Genomic DNA, 21203 nt, shown 5'->3' with positions numbered 1-21203 from the left:
TACTGGAATTTGGAAGGAAGGATTTCATTCTCTAGAACTGGACAGCTGCACAACATGCATTAGGCAGTCTGATCTCTGACATGTAAGTAGTGTTAGATTTAATATTGACTCTTCTAGAATTGGGATTATGGCTCCCCTCTCAAAAGGTTAAATGGTAGAGGGGTCTAAAGATGGAGAAAAGTATCAATTATTCTTTCTTATGACAAGACAACTGCTCCTAGAAATTCTGTGTAACATCACTGGAAAATGTCATATGCAATTTTTCCGTACTTGTCATTAGCATTAGTCAAAAGCAATTAGTTTTGTCTACATAATTATGCATACCTGATAACAATCTTCTCAGCAAATCCAAATAGACACTTGCTATTGGCCAATTCTTTTTAAACATAATATGAATACTACTTCATATTAGAAAGCTGTGGTGCATTAGCAACTCACCTTAGCAAGCGTTCCTTCAACACAGTACCCTGCTATAATCACTCCATTTCTCTTATCTGTGCACCAGCTCTCAAACAACTCTCTGGATAAGCCACTCTGCATCATACCTGGGGAAGCCATCACAACACTTGGGCCAATATCATCAAAATGATCCATACTCTAAACAGACAAACAGCAAGAATATCAGTTACCATAACTCATTTACATGAAGGACAGCCTTGCTGCACCCTTGAACAACATACAAGTAGAGCCCTACATTCACAGATTATACCCCCTCCTCATAAGAAGTGCCCTTTGCAGGGAAGCTCCTCCTACTGATGCCCATAAGGAACAAACTATAAGCCCAGGGACCTATAGTGGAAGAAAAGTTGGGGCATAAGCTCCCCCCAACCAGCCCTCTAAACACTGGGATAGCAGATAACTCAAATATAAACCTGTACCTAATCAATCTATTACGATAGTAAACATGCAAACTATTCAGCAAATATGAACTCTTCTGTCAACTCTTCTTTTGTAAGACAGCCGTATCTCAAGCTTACCTTCAGATTACTAATATGCTTGAAAACAAATGGATTGTTGATGTTAATTTGCTTGCGGATTTTGTCATTCATGGCATTGACATATGTCTGATAAACTGCCATACATTTCTTTGCCAAAGAGGAGGCATAGTATATGGGGATATCATGGAGTTCAGGATGATTCTGCCAGTATTCGTCTAAAAAAACCAAAAACAATGAAAAAGAAGAAAAAAACCCTGCCAAGCACTAACCAAAAAACCACACAATCCTGCCCACAGCATCATCTCCAAAATGCATGCTTCTCAGAAATGTTAATACTTCTTGTAAAACAGATTTAGTAGTGTTTTTTTTCATTTTTATTATAGAAAATCACAATCATAGATTTATTTTTTTTTTTCACCTGCTCTCCTAAGGAAGAAAAAGCAATCAAGAACTAGGAATGCATACAACTAGTAGAAACAAAGAGGCAAACAAACAAGAAAAAGATGAAATTCAGATATTTTTGGCAGGTCAAATTCCAATCAATCACCAACTTCAGCTACAAGGCATGGAGTAATACATGGTATTACACAGCAATAGACCTACATTTACAACATTGCAAGTTTTACCACACCACTGTAATAAAGCTAAAATGTCTCTGTCAAATATCAATTATACATCTAATAGCTAGGGACATCTGTATGTAGATATGTTGAGAATTCACTATATCAAAGTTCTGTAAAACATATCCATGGAGTTCAAGGCAAGTAGGGATCACCCAGTTATCTAGCCTGGCTTCCCATATATCACCAACAGTTAGATTTTACAAGCCTAACTGAAACATAAACAGGAAAAAAGCCTCCACTAACCACAACTTATTTTATCACTGATGACAGTAGCCATGACCTTTATGAAACACAAAGAAGAGATCTGAATGCAGCTATACAAACATAACTCTTCCATTTTCCCACCTGGACACAGTTCTGCTAGTCTAAAACATATGTATATTGCACAAGTGAGGAACAATCATCCAAAAACACAACTGTATTTGTACATTTAAAATGATATGGCTTTAACCTAACATTTTTGATTTGCAGACAACAGTTTTTCAGAACATGTCAGTGAGGCTCACTGCAATGACTATCTTTATAAGCTCCAGTATAACGTGGAAAGAGTCAATAAAAGATAACCAATAGCAGGACTTAGAGTGACATTAAAGACTGCACCCATCGTCACAATTTTCTATACTGTAACGCAGTATTTTATTTTTTGTTATACATTTATGGAAAGAAGTAAAACAAACACAGAAGCCTGAAGGCTCAATTGTGTAGGCATGTGAGATGCAATTGCATTTTCTACCCAGTTAAGCATCCAATTGCATATCTAGTTTTACTAGATGTATTTTCAAGCTTATCTTTAGAAACCCACTTTAATACCTACACACAGCAAAGAGAGGCCAACAAATTACAAACAAATAGCTGCACAAGATTTAAAATGTTCAGTTTTTCTCTCTTCTATAAAATAAAAACAATTCTCAATCAGTGATAAGTAGTAAATAATCCTACAACATTGAATACTACCCCATGCCTAAATCCAAATTTCTTACTAACATTTGAATAGACCAGTAACACATTTTGAAAACAAACTATTTTCTTATGTTGAGCTAAACTGAGATGGAAAGATAAAAGAATTTCAAGTATTTTAGGTAACACTTTAGATTCAACACCCCTAAAAATAAGTATTTTAATTTTGAGATAGTTATCTTTTCATTGTGCCAGAATTTGCATGAGCAAAAAGACTGGTGAAAAATCACGTAACATAGTACAAATTAAGTGTGCTAAAAGGAAGCAAGGAAATAATTTATTTAAAATCTGTTTTATCTGAAGTACCTTGTAACAACTACCTGTATGTTTTATGTGAAGTGGCTTGTTATGATCATGTATAATTCCCCCCTACCCCTCATTTTGCGCTTCTTAACAAAGCCTAATTTGCTTTCCATCATTATTAGGACTTCAGCAATGCTAGGAAGTGTCCATTATGGTCTTCTCAGCTCTTCCTATAAAGACTTCTTCATATAGGTTTCTGAATTAAAAGGTAAAGATAGTGAAACTTTGGAACAAAATATAAATTTTTTTAGCAGCACATTTTAAATAAAACAGCTGTTGTTGTACTTGCTTACTTGTCAATCTGTAATAATAGTCCCTATTTGCTGAAATCCTGGTTCAACAAGATTCAAAAGTCAAGCACGTACTACCATGCCATTACCCCTTCCTTTCTAGGTCTCCGTCCTACCTCACAAAGCAGAACTGCCTTGGTCGGTTTATTGAATTTTTTACATTTGAACAAACATGAATTATATATTCTCAGGTAATTAACACACTGGAAAATGGCTGAAGAGTTGTTTAAAAAATTATTATATCTGACAGACTGTACATGAAAACATTCTCATTTAACTCTATACACCTTTTATTAAGTGGAGCTGGGAAGGTACATACCTAAAATTAAAAGTAGCTCTTGAGCTCGTCCCAGGGCAAACACAGGAATAAGACCTCTACCTCCTCTGTTTACGATGTCGTGAACAGTATTACAGAACCTTGCCTCTCGCTCTTCCCTTTTTTCGTGAATATGAGTACCATATGTGGATTCCTACATAGAGAAACTGAATATTAAAAGTACTGACACTGAGACTAATTCTTGATCTTCTCCTCTGAATCCAGCAAGAAAATGCAAAAACCATACTAGTGTTAACATGGTGGGGAAGGGAGGAAGAGGGGTGAGGAGAAGGGAAAAATCAAAACCACCCCCAAATTCCCATATCCACCTCCACCAAGATAAATAACCAACATTTCCCCTCTCCCAAACCCCTCCAAGCAATTTGGAAAGACAAATCCTGTTCGCAAAAAAAATAAAGGAAAAAAGTTAGAACTATTAATGTTGATGCTTCTTTTAAGAGGTTTCAAATTTAACATACTTATTTTCCTAACTGGAAATGCTGCCACTGCTTTGATGAAGAGGTTATCATGTTAATATGGCTCACTAGTAGTACATGTGCCACAGCTTAGAAACACCTAACCTAAAAGATAGGAATTACACAAAATACAAGATTTTGATGCGACTTAATGAATGTGACTTAATGAAATCATCAGTTACAGAAAGCAGTTAGAAGGGACACAATCAATTAAATTACTTTAAGCGTTACTCTGAAAGATCCCACTGTTCATTTCCAGATAAAACTGTTAAAGTTTCCCCTGAGCTTCTGATTCTCCAAACATGGATTCAAAATAACATTTCACTCAGAAAACAAAACAAAAATATGGAATAGCATTCAGGGGACCTCTACCCAGGACAAATTCTCAGTGTAGCTGGAAGTAGGTTAGGGGCTACTAAAGAAAGGTACCTGGTCAAATTGGGGTTTGTACAATACACCCAGGTGGAGCAGGTACAGACTGGTCTGTGGGTAAGTCCAAGCTGGAGCAGGGGCAAGGGGAAGAGTTCATCGCAATGTTAAACCTGAGTCTGGCCCACGGGGACCAGGGGTGGCGACTGCAACGGAAATACCTTTCAACTGTCGCAACCCCTGGTTTGAGTTGCACGTTACAGGAATTACTACAGCAGGAACCACCTGAACTGATGGAGGACGAGCCTTACAAGCAGCAGCGCGAGAGCAGCGGTGCCCCGGCCCGAGCTGGCTTTGGGGCCTGGGAGCTCCACACAGGACCCCACCTCTCCTGTCCTGAGTGAGCACCCTAAGAGATGGAGCCCAGAGTCACCGACTAAATGAACTCAACGGACGTTTTACAACATTTCACAGGGGTGGTCCCCAGACTAAGGGAATAGTAACTGGGTTATCGAAGGATGGGAAAAGGGGGGTGGTGGTTAATGAGGTTCTGTTGGATAGGGTGGGACCTGAGCATGACATAAATGGTATGGAATAAGGGGTGGAGAATGTGCTGGTTTTGGCTGGGGTAGAGTTGATTTTCTTCACAGTAGCTGCTATGGGGCTATGGTTTGGATTTGTGCTGAGACCAGTGTTGATAACACAGGGATGTTTTAGTTACTGCTGAGCAGCGCTGACACAGCGCCAAGGCCTTTGCTGCTCCTCACCCCACCCACCCACGAGTGGGCTGGGGGTGCACAAGGAGCTGGGAGGGGACATGGCTGGGACAGCTGACCCCAACTGACATCCCACACCGTATGGTGTCATGCTCAGTATACAAAGCTGGGGGAAGCAGAAGGAAGGGGGAGGGGGGGTGTTTGGAGTGATGGTGTTTGTCTTCCCAAGTCACCGTTACGTGTCCGGCTGTCCTGGGGATGGCTGAGCCCCTGCCTGCCCGTGGGAAGGGGTGAATGAATTCCTTGTTTTGCTTTGCTGGTGTGCGTGGCTTTCACTTTACTTTTTAAACTGTCTTTATCTCAACCCACGAGTTTTCTCACTTTCACTCTTGTGATTCTCTCCCCCATCCTGCTGTGGGGGCAGTGAGCGAGCGGCTCCGTGGGGCTGAGCTGCCACCTGGGGTTAAACCACAACAAGCACTCAGGGTACTTCCACCCAGGACAAATTCTCAACATAGTTCGAAGTAGGTTAGGATCTACTAAAGCAAGATATCTGGCTAAACTGGGGTTTGTACAATACATCTAGCAAACACAAGTCAAAACCTAGTAAATCTCCCATCTTGAAAAGGTTTGTCTAGAGGCTTAAGGAACTTCATCAGAAGAATTACAAGACAAAAAATAGACTTTTTAATACAGTGAAAAGAAATGCTGGAGTGTTCTAACACCTGAGCATTTGCATATTTAACACAAATCACATACTACCACTAAATTTCCACTGTCTTTCTCATTCCATTTTAGCTTTAATTAATACCCCTACACATATTTAATTACTAATATAAATAAATAATTTTGTACAACTTACAATTATAAGAATATCGGGTTTAATATTGGGAATCTCAGCTGCCATCAGATGTCTGTCTTCCTGTCTTGAGAAATCACCTGTATATAAAAGCTATTGGAGACAAATAGAAGTATTTATTCTGATTACAAGTTCTACCAGGTCAGCAGTCTTTAAAACACTGTTGTATAGCAATGATATTTTTTAAGCAAAGATGGTTTTAAGGAATTTATAAATAAAAGGTCACTTGTACTTTAACAAAAGACCCTTCTGTTGTGGACAGTGCTTACAATGTTAGGTCAATAGTACTACAATACAAATATTTTAACCACAATAAGTAAAGATATTTCAAGCAGTACCGTAATTTCAACAGAACTAGGTAAACAATAATTAATTTTTTAATTTTCATTTCGGATATAAATGTGCCATTTTCAGCCTTTTGCATACATGCACTGAGCATTAAGAAGTAAAAATTGACCTAACAGAAAATACAGCAGGTTCTAAGTAGAAGTAAAAAGTAGGTAAAACTGCATTTAAATAGCAGAATGCAAATAGAATGAATAGTCCAATAAAATTGCTCATTAAAAATTCTAAGTTTTTCTAATACTAAAAAAAAGCCTGTAATCTAGCAGACTTTTCTAAACAGAATGATTATGTTTCCTATTACACCAAGAAGTAGTTTGTAACTGTTAGTTTTTAATGGATTCTTAACCGCAGGGTAGGATGCAGCTCTCTGTGTCCAAAATGATGGTTTCAAAACCGAACATTTTTTACCTAACAATCATTCCACTGATGAAAATGTGAGTAACAACAAAACATATAGTCATCAACAGCAGATGACTAGTCTACAGGTAACCTACTATCACATTCCTCATTTGCTTCACAAGGAATTAAAGAAAATAATGGATATTAAAACCCAATCCGTTTCAATCACACACAGCAAGAGGGAAATCTCTTTCTCCATCATGTTTAATCAGGAGAAAAAAAAAAACTAAAAAAAAAAAGTAAGATATCTAAATTTTATCGTAATCACTGTAAATACAGTTCTATTTCAATACTTTTTTTAAACTTTGAACTTTTAAAATTCGCAATTACTACAGACTATGATCAAAGTCCTAGCAGACAGCAAGGCTCAGGAACGCCCTCTCTTTCCTCAAGGCAGTATGAAACTCTTCTTGGGTGGCGATTATCCTACTGACCTCCAATCTATGAGATTAGTTTCAAGTATCTCATTTTGACACTGTGCTGCCTATGATTATATGATGACTTATTTAATCTCCCTGTGCCTAAAATTAATAATAATCCTATTTCTTTAGCTACTTTAGCATAAGAGTATTATGAGAAAAATAACTCCCATACTTGACAAATGTCATTTAAGCACTGAAGACAGGCAGACGTGGTAAATCAGAATTACAAACCCAAGTATCTGTTCATAGATTTTACTAAAATGCAACTTCCGTAAGACTGCCTCAGCTATCAGCCCCCTCTGAGTGGAAGAGCAAGAAAAACTACATGTTTATTGGTTCCAAGTCTGAAACTCACTCCCATAAAATCTAAACATCCTACCTGGTTCAATACACACTTGCTAGTTCTAAGCAATGAGAAAATACATGCTCTAAGTCAAGCCCTCCCACCTTGACTATCTGACCAAGTCTATTTGACAGCTCCAGCCACAGTGGTGGGGCTTAACAGACAACAATAAATAATTAATGACTACATTAGAACTCAGGCTCGATTTCAACTTTATAATAAAAAGAAAATACCTTCACACCAGCTATTTCAATCATAAACATGGCTGCTCCCAGAACGTGACCTGCATGGTAACACCAGAATTTGATTCCTGCCACCTCTTTCACTTCATGGAAGTTGATGGTCTCAATCTTGTCCATGCTTTCTTCAAGGTCTGTTTCTGTATATAGCATGTCATCCGCTGATATGTTACTGGATATAAGTGAAATGGCTAAATATCAGCTCATTTTACCATCTTAGGTTATGCAACAGTTGGAAAAACACTTCCTGGATTTTTCCCCACTGACAGTAAGACTTCCATTCAGTAACACTACATCTCCTACATTAGAAATTAAGTCCAGGTACTCCAATGTAGTTCACCTAAGCAGAGTTAAAGCATCTTTCCTTTGAAAGGCCGTGCTAGAATAGTCTTTTCAGTTCAGGATCTGCTCTGTATTTGTCTGAAAGTACCAACAGATTCCCGGCCCAGGACAGAGATCTGCCATTTAGCTTGTAACAGTCCTCAAAAACCAAACTAAACCACACTTTCCCCATCAGCCCAGAACAAACAAGTTAAAAGAGGCCTGTTTATCAGGTTTCTGACCCAAGCTAGAATCTGCTGAGTTGAGATATGCTCAGGACCACTGCATTCACATAGAAAAGATGTCTGATGACGTGTAACAGAAGAACAATAAAAAAAAAAAAAGAAGAAACACCAAGAACATGTAAGTAACAGAGCACTCCTTGTATATTTAATATTTAATCTGACCTTGTACCAGAGAGTGATTTGTATCTTTAGGGGCTTAAAATTCACTACTTCTGTGAAGCTTAAGAAAAAAATAGCCATTAAAAAGCATAAGAACAAAAGAGTGTCTTAAGAGAGACAGATGGGGAAAAAAGGGGACGTTATGAAAGGTCCAAATAAGGCAAATTAAAAGAATGAGAGAAAAGAAGGAAAGGTTTTGGTTTTTTTATTGATAGCAAATTGTTTGAGACACATATTATTCATGAGGCAGCGAGATGATTCATTACTTCTAACCTGACTATAATGTTGCTACTTGTTGCAACATCCAGGTTCATCAGTCACCTTCAGTGGCTTCATGTTAAGTTTCCTATTGGATATGTAAGTGAAATAATTCAGGAGCTGAAGAGACAACCCACAGGTCAGCTTACCTGACTTTGACATAGTCTGAAAGAAGCCATCTGTAAATAGCTTTTGTGGCGTGAGTCATAAACGTCCTTCCTTTAAAACTTGTTTTCTGCAAAAACCATGGTAAAGCCCCACAGTGATCTAAATGGAAACTTAAGACACACAAATCCAATTAATACATTAACATTACGTAACACTAATATATAATATATAATTCACTACTTCACTGGATTAACACAGTAACACTAAAATCCAGAAACAGAATTTTCAACCTCATTGTTAACTATGGTGGTCTATATTCTGTACACTGGTGACTAGAAATGTAGCCAAGGAAAGGTTAAGTGTAATACGGGAAATCCTCCATTAACTGCAAAGGTTTTATCCATTTAATTTCAGAATTAACTTTTTTGTAATTTACATATGAATTTAGAGGGAGAACAGTAACAGGATCCAGGAACACAATAAATGTCAGATTCAAGAAAGCTGGCAAACATAATCCTAAATTTGTATGTTGGACAGTATGGATTAAAACATGAACTACTTATTGTAGAAGTTGCCACAATGCTGTTAAAGCAGGCCAGGCTACGAAAAAGTCAGATATCACAGTGAGCTCAGAGGAGAGCTGTAATGTCAAAAGTGACTGAACATCCTTAATTTTAAAAGAAGTTGGAAACTAAAATTTTGTCACACTGTTACCATCTACCGAACACGTTTTCAGCCTCTCTTAACAACCTACAAGTGAACACAACTCAGCACACTACCTCAGTATATTTGCTCTTTTAGGTCCAACTTACTGACTAATTAGGAGGAGATCAATCTCAGCAGGATCTATCAAATCAATGTAAGGAAGAGCATCCATTCCTTCCAGTCCAGGATGGATTCCACAGTCAAGCTGAAAAATTAAAGAAACTTAAAGCTTCTAACAGAACATACAAAAAACCCTCTTTCATTTTGGTCTAACATATAGTTACTAGTGACTGGTAACTTTTACTATCATGCAAAAAAACCTTTCTTCCTTAAACACTGCTTTTAGCATTGGATTTCACATCTCGGGCTTCTGTCTAAATGACTTATCTCCACTGGGAAACTGATCGTCTTTCAAAAGATCCCAGTCTTTCTAATTTTGTACTTATGCAAGCCTTCCTTCACACTTCAACAACACCTGAATATACAGAACCAGTGTATGCAAGTTATTTCAGCCACCATCTGAGAAGACAGCTAGAAAAGGGAAAGAGAACACGTGTATGCTTATACATGACTGTTTATATAGAACTGCTGGTAAGCATTAGCCTTAGGATCCACTGAAACCTACTATGTGCAATTTTAGAATCTACACTTCAGACACATACATTTTGTTTGGCGATAAAGATCTATTTTCCAGGACAGTCTCTGTAATGCCTATTATCACATATACTATATTGTTCCAGAAAGCTACAAAATGTGCCTCTTCTAGCACAGTGGCTGACCTCACTGTGGAGGTCAAATTTAACCTGTAACATCTTTCTGTGATCTGAACTGTCGTAATGAGAGGGCATACAAATACATTCATGCAATAATTACCATTATTTTTCTTCCTTTAAACTCCAGAATAATGCATGACCTTCCTACTTCCTGGCCAGCACCTCTGCAAAAGGATATCAAAGTCACCAAAATTAAAACCCACACCGTATAGATTAACTGTATACAGGATAACTTCACTGGGATTATTCTTCTGGGTGGAAATGACAACTGCACAGCTCTTTTAGGCTCAGATATTTAAAGTAACTGAACAGTTATAGTTATCTCAATGGAAATGAGACCCTATTTAATGCAGAAATTAAAAAAAAAAAAAAAAGAATCTCTTTGTGGAAACTATTTTGGTGTCTTCTGGTTTTTATTGCATGCCTGAGCACTTGAGTCTCAAAGTGCTGAGGTGCATAATGAATGGACAGTTTACTTAAATATGGAATTACTTTGGGTTGAATAAGCTTGAAGTGGCATCTTCAGGTTGTCCAAAAGACAACTCTTGTGATACTACCAGAAACACCTTCAAATTGCGTTAACATCTTTACCAGAGAATTAAAAAAAAAAAAACAAACCAAACCAAAACAACTTCAAATACTACAAAGCCCGCGACGCCGTTGACGTTCAAAAGGCCAAAAAAAAAAAAAAAAAAAAAAAAAAAAAAGCAGCGTTTTGCTCAGCCAACGCTCCCACAGTGCGTAAGGCAGGCCAGCCCGGGGTGACAGCCGGCCGGGGGGGACAAGCCGCCTGCGCCTTGGGAAACCAACGGAGCCTGGCCGGGGCACGGCAAAGGGCAGCCCGGCCCCGGCCCCGGCCCGGCCGCGCTCCCGCCCACCCGTGGCGACAGCGCAGCCGGTGCCCGTGGGAGGCTCCGGCCCGCCCCGCGCCCCCAACCCCCCCCCCCCCCCCCCCCCGCCGCCCCGGGCCCTCACAGCGGCCGGATGAGCAGCTGATCGCTCTCCTCCGCCGGGATCAAGGCCTCGCCTTTCCGCTTCGCCGACATGGTGGCGCAAACGCCCGGCGCCGTCCCTCACCGCCACCCCCCCGCCTTCCGCTTCCGCTTCCGCCGCGCCCGCCGGGCGGCGCGACCCGGAAAGGGAAGAGGGGGAAGGGGAAGGTGCGTGAGGGGCCGGCGGCGAGCGGGGCCAGGCCGCTGAGGGGTGAGGCTGCAGCCCGGGCGCGCAGGGACTGGCGCGGAGCGTCCCCGGGGTGGCGGCGGGGGGGGGGGGGCGGGGGGCGCCGGGCCCTCGCCTGGGGCCGCTGGGCACCCTGCCTTCCGCCTCTTCTGCGGGAAGCGGGTTTCCCGTGTTGTCATCTGCCGGGTTAACGTGAGGGGCTGGAGGTAAAAAAAAAAAAAAAAAAAAAAAAAAAAAAGACCAAACAAAAACGGGAAGGAGGAAAGGTAAAGGCGGCGAGCCCGCCGGGCTTCCCCGAGCCTCGCCCCGCCGCAGAACCCGAAGTCTTGAGGCAGGGCTCGATGCTTCCTGCAAGCGGAGTGAGGAAGCTGCGCCGCAGAAAGCGCGTTTGCTAAGTCAGGAGCTGCTAAGAGCTCCTTGGGCATCTAACGGATTATAAAAAAAAAAACTCGTGCTCCGAAGGACAAGGCTGCTACACCCGTGGGGGGGGCTGGAGGGACCCCCGAGGGGCGTGGGTGTGCCGGGTGCCGCCGTGCCTTGCTGCCCCGCGGGTCGCTGAGGGTGTCTTTTGGTCTGCCAGGGACCAAGTGCTTGCTTAATGACAAACACAGCGGCAGCCTGGGGACGGTAGTCACAGGCTGCATCGCAGATCTAGGCTCCTCCTTGCGCATCTTCCATTATTTTCTGCAGAGTGAGTTGTCTTCAGTAGGTTGTCTTCCTCCTTTGTCCTCTTTCTTCCAACTGCCCAAAACTTCTGAAGCTTTTTAATTAAGATACTCTTCTCTGAAGCTGGGAAATAGGGTTTCAGCCCTTCCTGACTGGGAGCCAGCATCCTGCTTCTTGATACTGGTAGGCCAAATGTTAAGTGAAGCAACTGAAGTTGTAGGGCAGATACAGGAAAAATGCTTCTGGAATATTCTCAGAACTCTCAGTAACTCAGTTCTAAGGCAGTAAATGTAACATGTTTCTTGCTTTAATTTTCAGGAACGTGTTAAGTAGTAATGGCTGCTCCTAGACATATTGCAATCAGTACTTCTTCAGAAATAGGGGGCTTTGTTCTTTGGTTTGTTTTTTTTTGTTTGTTTGTTTGTTTATTTTTTTAATGGGAGCATAATCTTTGGAGCAGGGATTGCATTGGATGGACTTTGTATGGCACTTAGATTGTAGTTAGAAATAAAAATCATCTAATGCTTTTAAGTGTGAATATAAATTTTAAATTTTGTATCTAAATCTATACATGCATTAGAAACTGAGATTTGCAACAGTCTGTAAACTAGGTAACAGCCTTTTTTTTAATGAATCAGAAGCATAGAGAAGTTTTAGCAGAGAGCTTGAGGGACCTTCCCCAGTCACACATGAAGAGCACCAGAGGAACATTCCTACTTCCATTCTTAGTCTTATACAAGTTTCCAGTTTCTGTCCACTTTGGACACAGTCACTGGTGTTTTCCAGGACCTCCTTCCCTCGATATGACAGCTTTAATTTTTATTTTTCCTACCTAGAAGATCTTCCTTGATCCAATTATGAAAAAATGTTTAGAAAAGGAAAAAAACGACACAGCAGCAGCAGCTCACAAAGCAGTGAAATCAGCACTAAAAGCAAGGTAAGCTGAATTTAGTGTGTACTGTTTATGGAAGCACTTTAGTTTGTTGCAAGTTGACAGTTCAGTGGTTCACTTGTACTGATGGTAGGATGTGATTTCCATAAAACACCATGTTCCACAAGGAGAACTTTCTACTACTATTCCAAACATTGTGTTACAAGAGTTAAAACACCCTGTCCATTATAAAGCCCTTGTATTCCAAGATGAAAGTTCGATTGTTTCCATAGTGAAACCCCCAAACACGAGAGTTTCTGACAGCACATAGTAAGGTTTGGAGGGAAAAGTAGTACATTTGTTCTGTAGTGGTAAATACTGTCTTTAAGAAGGTGCCTGGTGCTAGGCACCAAGAATGAGTTTATTCTTCAGTACTAGTTGGTTACTCAGTATCTCTAAAAAGTATTCTCCATTTTGAATAATGTGTCCATTTTGTCTGATAGGTTTTGGAATGATCAGTTGAATATTCTGGATTTTCCAAGGTGCCGTTTCACTTCCCTTGCACTGCTATGTTATTTCAAGCACTGATGACAAGCATGTAGTTGTCAATTTCTTCAAGTTAAGATGCAGTACCAGAAAAGTCTGCACATAACTTTAAGGTTCATTTTCTCTTTTTTCTTTTATTTCCTCCTTCTTACAAAATATTTGTGGACTTCTCAAGGGTTCTTGCTGAATTTATACCTACACTGAGGCAGAAAGATAACTTCAGGAGATAAATAGATGGTGGTGGTTTTTTTTCTCCCCGTTTTGCAGTGCTGCTTAAGTAATTAGAATGTAAACACTAGTTTATTTAAAGAGTTGAGGCAGGGCATCTAAAAGTGAATTAGCGTTCTCAGTAACTTTCTGATGATACTTATTTTTTTTCTTAGTCTGTAGATTCCAGTCTCGGGGGACTTTCCAGGTCTAGTACTGTGGCTAGTCTAGATACAGACTCCACGAAAAGTTCAGGTATGCAATCAGAGTTTGAGCAGATATGTATGGAGCGGGATTAACTTTATGTGTGTTCATATAAAAGAGCAGAAAATGGAAAACGTTAAAATATGTATTTTTAATAATTGTGAGTGAACCTCTTAGCCTATTGACTAATGCATGCATAGCTCTAGGCTTCTGAAGTATTATTAATGATTGATCTAGGATTAACTCACTGTTTTCAGAAAAGTATCTGAGTAAGAAAAACTTAGTTGTGTTACCAGACTGTTACACAGCATAAATCTGGTATAACTTTTTGAAAGCTGTTTCCTGCTTTTCTAAGTTTACATTTGCACTGAAATAATGGAAATAAGATTTTCCTTGTTCTTGCTCACCAGCTCACAGCACATCACTCTTGGACCAAACAGTTAATTTAAAACAATTATATAAGTAGGACCAGCTTTTCTGTTTTCTGATTCAAGGTTGTTAACTCCAAATTTGAATTATTATAAACAGTGCTGTAGCATGGGTTCATATGAAACTGTTACCTTTACCAAGGGCTGTTCTAAATCAGCCCAGAACAGTTCATTAAAGAGAGGAGTTACTATACTGTGGTAAGGTTAAGTGTTTGGCAAAAGTCTGCAAAATTTTTGGAATTTAATGAGTTAGTCCCATTGACACTAATTAGAACAGCATTACTGTTCTGGAATTCTTTAGAATTGCTGTGTTTTATTCTGTTGCAGGACAAAGCAATAGTAACTCTGATACATGTGCAGAATTCAGAGTTAAATATGTTGGTGCCATTGAAAAATTGAAATATAATGAGAGCAAAAGTCTTGAAGGGCCATTGGACTTGATAAATTACATAGATGTTGCACAGGTAAGCGGGTTACAAAAGACAATACCAACAATGTCAGAACATCTTAAGCTTAGGTGTATTTCTTTAATATTATCATGTGATCTGACATCTGTCTTTGTAAATTTTAGACTTACTAGAATAAAGTAGCTTACTTTGAGATTCATAGTTTTATGTTTTCTAAAAGCTGTCACACTCAATTCCATCCTATCAAGTAACTGGATGTCGTGGTTTGAGCCTGGTCAGCAACCAACCCCCGCAGCTGGTCACCCTCCCTTCCCCCTCCCCACCTGGGAATGGGGGAGGGAATTAGAGGGGTGAAGGGAGACTTGCAGGCTGAGATAGGAACAGTTTAATAATGGCAATAAAATTAGAACAAAGATGATGATAGGAAAAAAAAAAAGGAAATGTATAAACAGGCAATGTACAATGCAATTGCTTATCACCCGCTGACCAATACCCAGCCCCTTCCCGGCCAGCGACTCCGAGATACCAAGATCCCACAATCGCAATCCCAGACGCGCGAGAGAGAGAGAGCCCCCCTTCCCGACCACCCCGCCTCTATAGAGTGAGCATGACGTGCCATGATATGGAATATTTCACTGGCCAGTTTGGGTCTGGTGCTCTGTCCGTGCTCCCTCCCTGCTCCCTGTGCCCTTGTGCACGGGCAGAACATGGGGAGTCGGAGAGTCCTTGAAGTCTCATAGCAGCTGAAAACACCAGTGTGCTATCAGCATTCTTCTCATACCAAACCCAAAGCTAAATCCAAAACACAGCACTCATCTAGTCCCTGAAAAGGAATATTAACTATTTCAGCCCAAACCAGGACAGTGGAGAAGCAGCACCCAAAAAGCTGTTCTGAAGAAGCAGGCTCAGAGCAAAGGCCCTTTTCATGTGTCATTACTGAATGAATATCTCCTCCAGATTTCCTCAGTACTGTAGAAGTTTTCCCGTAGAAGATGTCAAGTTTCTGCTTACAATCACTTATGAACCTGTGACCAAAGAACCTGAATAATATTTGGGTCGCACTTGCCAAACTGGTTGCTTGTGCTTATTTTTGTACTAAAAGTCGTAACTGGTTGTTCTCATTAGGTAGTTGATTGTTTGTATCTTTAAAAGCTCAGAATGTCTGTTTATCTTACAGCAACTTGACATTGCAAGTATTTGAATATACGCTAAAACTGTTTTTACAGCCAAGTAACAAAATTGCTGCCAGTGTGGAACATAGATCGCCCAGCGTCAGTGCAGCATGACAGGGCATGCATTATTTTTCAGCCCATCTGATTTGACCACAGGGCCAAACTTGCCCCTGAAATTATAAGTTCCTTTCTGGAATCGTGTAGTATGTAGAATGGAATAGAATATTTTAGTTGGAAGGGACCTGCAACGATCATCTAGTCCTACTGCCTGACCACTTCAGGGCTGACCGAAAGTTAAAGCATGTTGTCAGGGGCATTGTCCCACGCGCCTCTTAAACACTGACAGGCCTGGTGCATCAACCACCTCTCTAGAAGGCCTGTTCCAGGTTCTTGGTGGGAATCAAACCTAAACCTCCCCTGAATATATTTCACATAATGTTGAGAGATTTGATGAGTGCAAGAGTGTCAGGCAGGCTCCACACAGCAAGATATGAGCGGGGATAGTGACGTTGCTGATCCAGTGGACGGACTGAAGTACACATAAACACATTTTCTATTATGTATATTCATTGTTCATGTTCTTCTGTCTGCACTAAAGGCTTTTGTTTGTTTTCTTCCAAAGCAAGATGGAAAGTTACCTTTTGTTCCAGGTGAAGAGGAGTTTATTATGGGAGTTTCCAAATACGGCATTAAAGTTTCAACGTCTGATCAGTATGTAAGTGATTCACAACAAACCGTCTTTTTGGTGAGAGTTGGAAAGTGCTTTCATTTATTTCTCTGATGATCTCTGTGACCAAAATGTCACTTCTGGCTTGAAGCAAAAGTAAAACAAACAAAAAAGCTCTCACAGCAGCACTGCTTCATGTTGTACCTCCTCAGGGCTCTCTGTATTTTCCAGGTTGGACTGGTTGGATTTATGACAAAAATCCATTCCCTTTGAGATAGAGCACCAGACAAAAGGCAAGCAAGCCTTTATGCTCTTTGGGCACATCTTCCTTTCTCTGTGGCTGCCCTGCCGTTCTCTCATGTGGAAAAGTAGCATGACTGGTGGCCAAGACCAAAGATTCCTCAGCCTGAGTTAGTAATGCAATTCCTGTTGACGTTGCTGTGGAGAGGAAAAAACAAAGGATGTTTTTTTCCAAGAATACCTGAGTTGTTTTCCTCTTTAAAGAAGTTCCAGCCTTGCACTCCTAATCCAAGAGTGTGAGTTAAACTCCAGCATTAAAGCCTCACCATTCCACTTTATTGATCAAACCTATTTTTTGTTTGCATCATTTCCTACATGTAGTTTATTTTCTTTCTGCACCCTTCAAGTAGCTTTTTTGCTAAAAATAAAAATCCGGTCTCTTCCCCAGGGCCCTCCAGTTGGCTTTGTGTAGCTTTGTACTGCAGCCATATGGTTTCCTTCTGGTTGCCCTCAGAGTCTCAGATACCATAAATACTTGGCCTTATGAAGTCATGACCCCTCAACAACCCAGCAATGCCTGTTCATAAAAGCCTCAAGTAGCATTGCTCAATAGCTGAATACTCTGAAGAGAGCCAAGAAGTTTCTTTGGTCCCTTCAGAAAATAAAACACTTGTTTCTGCTGCCTGGGGGGAAGTGTACTAGTTGTTACTCAAACTTCGAATTCTTTTGGGTTCTGTTTTTGCTGTCTTTCTAAATTCTTAATTCTCATTAAGAACATAGGTTATGTTATTACTTTGTAATAATTCCTTCGTACTTTCATAAAGATCAAATGGATCAAAGTCTTAAAATTACCCATTGTTCTTCTGTCTTCAAGCTGAAAGCATGCACAAACTGATAAAGCCACCTGTGATTAAGCTAGCTTGCACCGGTGTTTTATTGCATTGCATTCTGTTTCCCAAATTCTGGCTTTTTGCATCTGTGTCACTGTTGACATTTATTTTGTCCTTTAGTGTGTTAGTCCACTTAACTCTTTTCATAGAGCTCCAAATCGAAAGGTTTTCTCTGCATTCATACAAAGAATTCAGTCTTTCATGACTTTGGGGGAAGGGTGAGTTTTCTCTGATTTGTAGACACCTTTGCAGGTGAATAGACAGCTATCTATTTCAGATGCCAAAAAGAGAACTGACTGCAGGATACAAAATTTTTCCTCATGGATTTCAGCCAACATTTGAGAAATTATTTAATTAGTGACTGAACTACGTACAGATAGGTAATTGACTGATACATTTCCATTGTTTGTGGATGCAACCACTGGAAACCAAAGGTGAAGTACTTCTAGAAGCCACACGGAGGCTTTGGCCTTCTTCACATTCTGTTTGTGTGTATTTGTACATTATATATATGTATATACACATATGGCACAGTTTGTCCATCTGTCATCTCCTTTCCCTGGCAACTGCAGAATCTCCTCAGCCAAATACTGGAAGGAGGGGAGGAAATTAACTTATAGGGGGACTGTGTACTTTAAAGAACTCTATCCTTCCTCTTCTAGTGATAATCCACATGCACATTCGCACTGTAGCAAGTTCCAAGCAAGTAACTCTAAAAGGTTACAAGTAATCTGGAGGGATATCTTGGCATCTGTCATACAGAGGCTGGAGGGTTGATCCAGTAAGTTCCACGTTGGCTCCGGCTGCCTTCAGCACGGTGTGATAGATGGTAATTGTATGAATAATTGTGAGCAATTGCTGAGTGACGGTCAGGGATGGAGATGTTTTTCAGCAAGGGGGTCTTAGGAGCCCTGGTAGAGGGATCTCCCTTGACAGTTTCATAGCAGGCATCAAGCTCACTGTCCATTGTTACAGTTTCTGTATGAGTGGATGTTTCTTTAGACCCTTCAGCTACTGCTGGGAACGAGGCGTTTGATCCCGTGAACACGGAAAAAGAGCTGTCTTGAAGTCATCAGACCCTAGAGGTAGTGTGACTGGAATAAACCAGATGAATATTACTGATTGAGTAGGATGGCTTGAGAAGACCAGCTTTGTGTAGGGTAGGTCTGCAGAGACCTTGTACAGGGTGATGTCAACCAGCCCCTTTGTGGTATGGCCAAGATCAGAACTGTTGGGACCGGGGTGAAACCCTGCAGCTGCGGTGGGGAGGAGAAGTCTCCCAGACCAGATCTCTGCCGGAGGCAGGACCCGTGCTGTGGCTCAGGCCCCCCATGGCTAACCCCTCCGCCCCCCAGAGCAAGCAGCCTGCTCCATACACTTCTGGGAACAGTTCCTTGTGTGTACCGTTCCAGAAGTGAGACAGGGGACTGTCTGGAAAAATACTGGAAAAGTAAAAACTCGTTGTAAGCTACCTCTGTGCCCGAGGCGTGGAGTGTACCGCATCCTACTCGCTGAGGGCGAGTGAGGATAGGTAGGACACAAATGTCTGCTTTTGCAGCATGGCCAGGAATATAGACCACATATGAATGCAATTCCAAAGTAGAAGCAAAAAATTAAAGCTCAAGTTGTGTTAAACCACCACTTCTTTTTTTCGAATCTCGACTAAACTCTCCCTTAAAGAAATTATGATTTTACCAAGGAATACTTTTCTCCTCTAAATAAATCTGAAGTATTCTTTTGTAAGAGAGAATCAAAACAGGTGGAAAACTGAAATAGCTGTCGCACTGTTCCAGAGTAACTTTTATTTGCCACATGGTTTCAGGATGTGTTACATAGGCATGCTCTCTATTTAATTGTACGGATGGTCTGCTATGATGATGGTCTGGGAGCAGGAAAAAGTTTACTGGCTTTGAAGACAACAGATGCAGCCTCTGAAGAATGCAGCCTCTGGGTATATCAGTGCAATAGTTTGGTAAGAGTTTACGTTTACAGTATTTAATTTAGCTATCAGTATTTTGTTTGTGAAGGGAGATTCTAGAACCCAAGGCCCTGGTGAAGACTTTTTGGCAGAAGGGGGATTGCTCAATTAAAAAAGGTACAAATGTGGCCGAGGAGGGGAGAAAAGCCCTGCTAACTGCATTTGATCAGCTTTGAAGAAAAAATACTTCCATTCCCTAAAATTGCCAGTGAGCATACGTGCCTGAGAAAGTTCTTTACAATCTAATGGCTGCTACGGTGGCTGCTAAGGACAATCCTCTGTTTGTATTTTTGAAGACAAAAACCTCTTAAAATTGGACAGGGCAGGGAGGGATTGAGTAACAATTCTGGGAATAGAGCACACATTCCTATTTATAAGCCAGGGAAGCAATCCCTTCTTAAGAATAGGAGAATTAATTGTCAAGATACTATAATATGACACACATCCTTAGCAGCACTGGGGGAACACAGGAACTGACTTTCTGAATGTTAGTGTCATGCTATGATGTAAGCTAACAACTCTGACTTGTTTCAAAAGAGCTCATTTAAAACAGCTTCCCACATGTCATTGCAGACCACAGAAATCAAATTAAATCTCACTTGTGCTACTCCATTTTGCATGTCTCTGCCAAAAGAATGATGAAGGTCGCATTCTGCTTTAAGGGTTTAGAGACATTTAGAAGTTCTTCAGAAAGTATTAATGTGCGCTTTTTTGTTTGTTTGATTTTAGGAACAAGCACAAGCCATTTGCAAAGTGTTATCTACAGCCTTTGATTCAGTTTTAATGTCGGAGAAGTCCTGATTTTCTCCAGCAGCACATGACTTGTGTAGTACAAGAGGCCTTTGTGTGGGGAGGAAATGGGGCTCCTTTGTGACACCACAGACTGCCTGTAGCTTACACAAACCTAGAAAAGACTTGCTGTGCAAAACAGAGCCATGCAACCTTGCACATGGTACTTTGTCATTCCCCAAACATGACTGGAAGAAATTATTCCATCTCCAGTTTCCAGGACAATACAGAATTTTATATTTAACATGATTTTTTTTTCCTAAATCATATTTTGTATATTAATGTCCATATTGTAGAAATGTAAAATAAAACTGACACTTGCTTCTATCTCTTTGTCTAAAAAAGAGTTCGTTAAAACTGACTTCAGTTCTGCTTAACCTTCATACTAGAACAAAACAAGAGCAAAATGATAACAGGTAGTCATTTGATGCTTTACACCTCTAATTTAATCTTAGGCGTGCCATCCACACAGCTTCTATGTTCAACTAAAAATCCACAAGATGTACAGGTTTTTTGTTCAAGTGCTACTTGTTTGTATTTCTCATTTTACATATTGTAAAGAAGAATATTGCCTAAGCAGTGCAGAGTAACAGAAGAGAAGTAGCCAACGTGATTTTAAAAGTAGTTTTATTTTTCCAGACATTTGACTGGTTAACAAGAGTAAAATTTATTAATCATGCTCTAATTATAAATCACTGCATCCAGGACATTGAAAATAAGAGTTGATTTTAGGTTATACAATATATACAGTTGCTCTGCAACTAAACAAAATAAAACCAACTGAATTGAATATTA

General features: G+C 40.4%; 2 protein-coding genes across 9 annotated transcripts in view; one reads left to right on the top strand and one right to left on the bottom strand.

The window, feature by feature from the left end:
* CPSF3 (cleavage and polyadenylation specific factor 3) overlaps positions 1–11260 on the bottom strand; it is a 23549-nt gene extending 12289 nt beyond the window's left edge. Inside the window, exons 1-9 of the mRNA XM_033009945.2 lie at positions 11140–11260; positions 10265–10328; positions 9499–9596; positions 8728–8856; positions 7590–7767; positions 5851–5940; positions 3431–3581; positions 978–1153; positions 439–597 (exon numbers count right to left, since the gene is read on the bottom strand). Of these exons, the coding sequence (XP_032865836.2) occupies positions 439–597; positions 978–1153; positions 3431–3581; positions 5851–5940; positions 7590–7767; positions 8728–8856; positions 9499–9596; positions 10265–10328; positions 11140–11210 (1116 nt within the window). The 5' untranslated portion in view covers positions 11211–11260. The remainder of the gene's footprint in view (positions 1–438; positions 598–977; positions 1154–3430; positions 3582–5850; positions 5941–7589; positions 7768–8727; positions 8857–9498; positions 9597–10264; positions 10329–11139) is intronic.
* On the top strand, positions 11243–21203 carry ITGB1BP1 (integrin subunit beta 1 binding protein 1). 8 transcript variants are annotated; one of them, XM_042803504.1, is made up of 7 exons: positions 11243–11324; positions 12846–12946; positions 13810–13888; positions 14593–14729; positions 16467–16559; positions 19464–19613; positions 20349–21203. In XM_042803504.1, exons 2-7 carry the CDS (start codon positions 12875–12877, stop codon positions 20418–20420), a joined length of 603 nt encoding a protein of 200 aa, XP_042659438.1. In that variant the 5' UTR covers positions 11243–11324; positions 12846–12874; the 3' UTR covers positions 20421–21203. The 8 variants fall into 8 exon arrangements, with proteins under 8 accessions (XP_042659438.1, XP_032865839.1, XP_032865837.1 ...); XM_033009946.2 differs by having other exon boundaries at positions 11283–11367; XM_033009947.2 differs by lacking the exon at positions 11243–11324 and adding an exon at positions 11451–12192.

This window comes from Tyto alba, unplaced genomic scaffold (assembly GCF_018691265.1).
Source record: "Tyto alba isolate M040663 unplaced genomic scaffold, T.alba_DEE_v4.0 Super-Scaffold_40, whole genome shotgun sequence".
NCBI lineage: Eukaryota > Metazoa > Chordata > Aves > Strigiformes > Tytonidae > Tyto > Tyto alba.
The sequence above is the reverse complement of the archived record's forward strand: the minus strand, read 5'-3'. Positions and strand labels throughout refer to the sequence as shown.

Excerpts from the sequence above, each read along its gene's own strand:
- ITGB1BP1 (XM_042803504.1), top strand. The coding sequence starts at position 12,875 with ATGTTTAGAAAAGGAAAAAAACGACACAGCAGCAGCAGCTCACAAAGC. Across the intron at positions 13,889-14,592 it reads AGACTCCACGAAAAGTTCAG|GACAAAGCAATAGTAACTCT; the intron begins GTATGCAATCAG and ends ATTCTGTTGCAG. Across the intron at positions 14,730-16,466 it reads ATTACATAGATGTTGCACAG|CAAGATGGAAAGTTACCTTT; the intron begins GTAAGCGGGTTA and ends TTTCTTCCAAAG.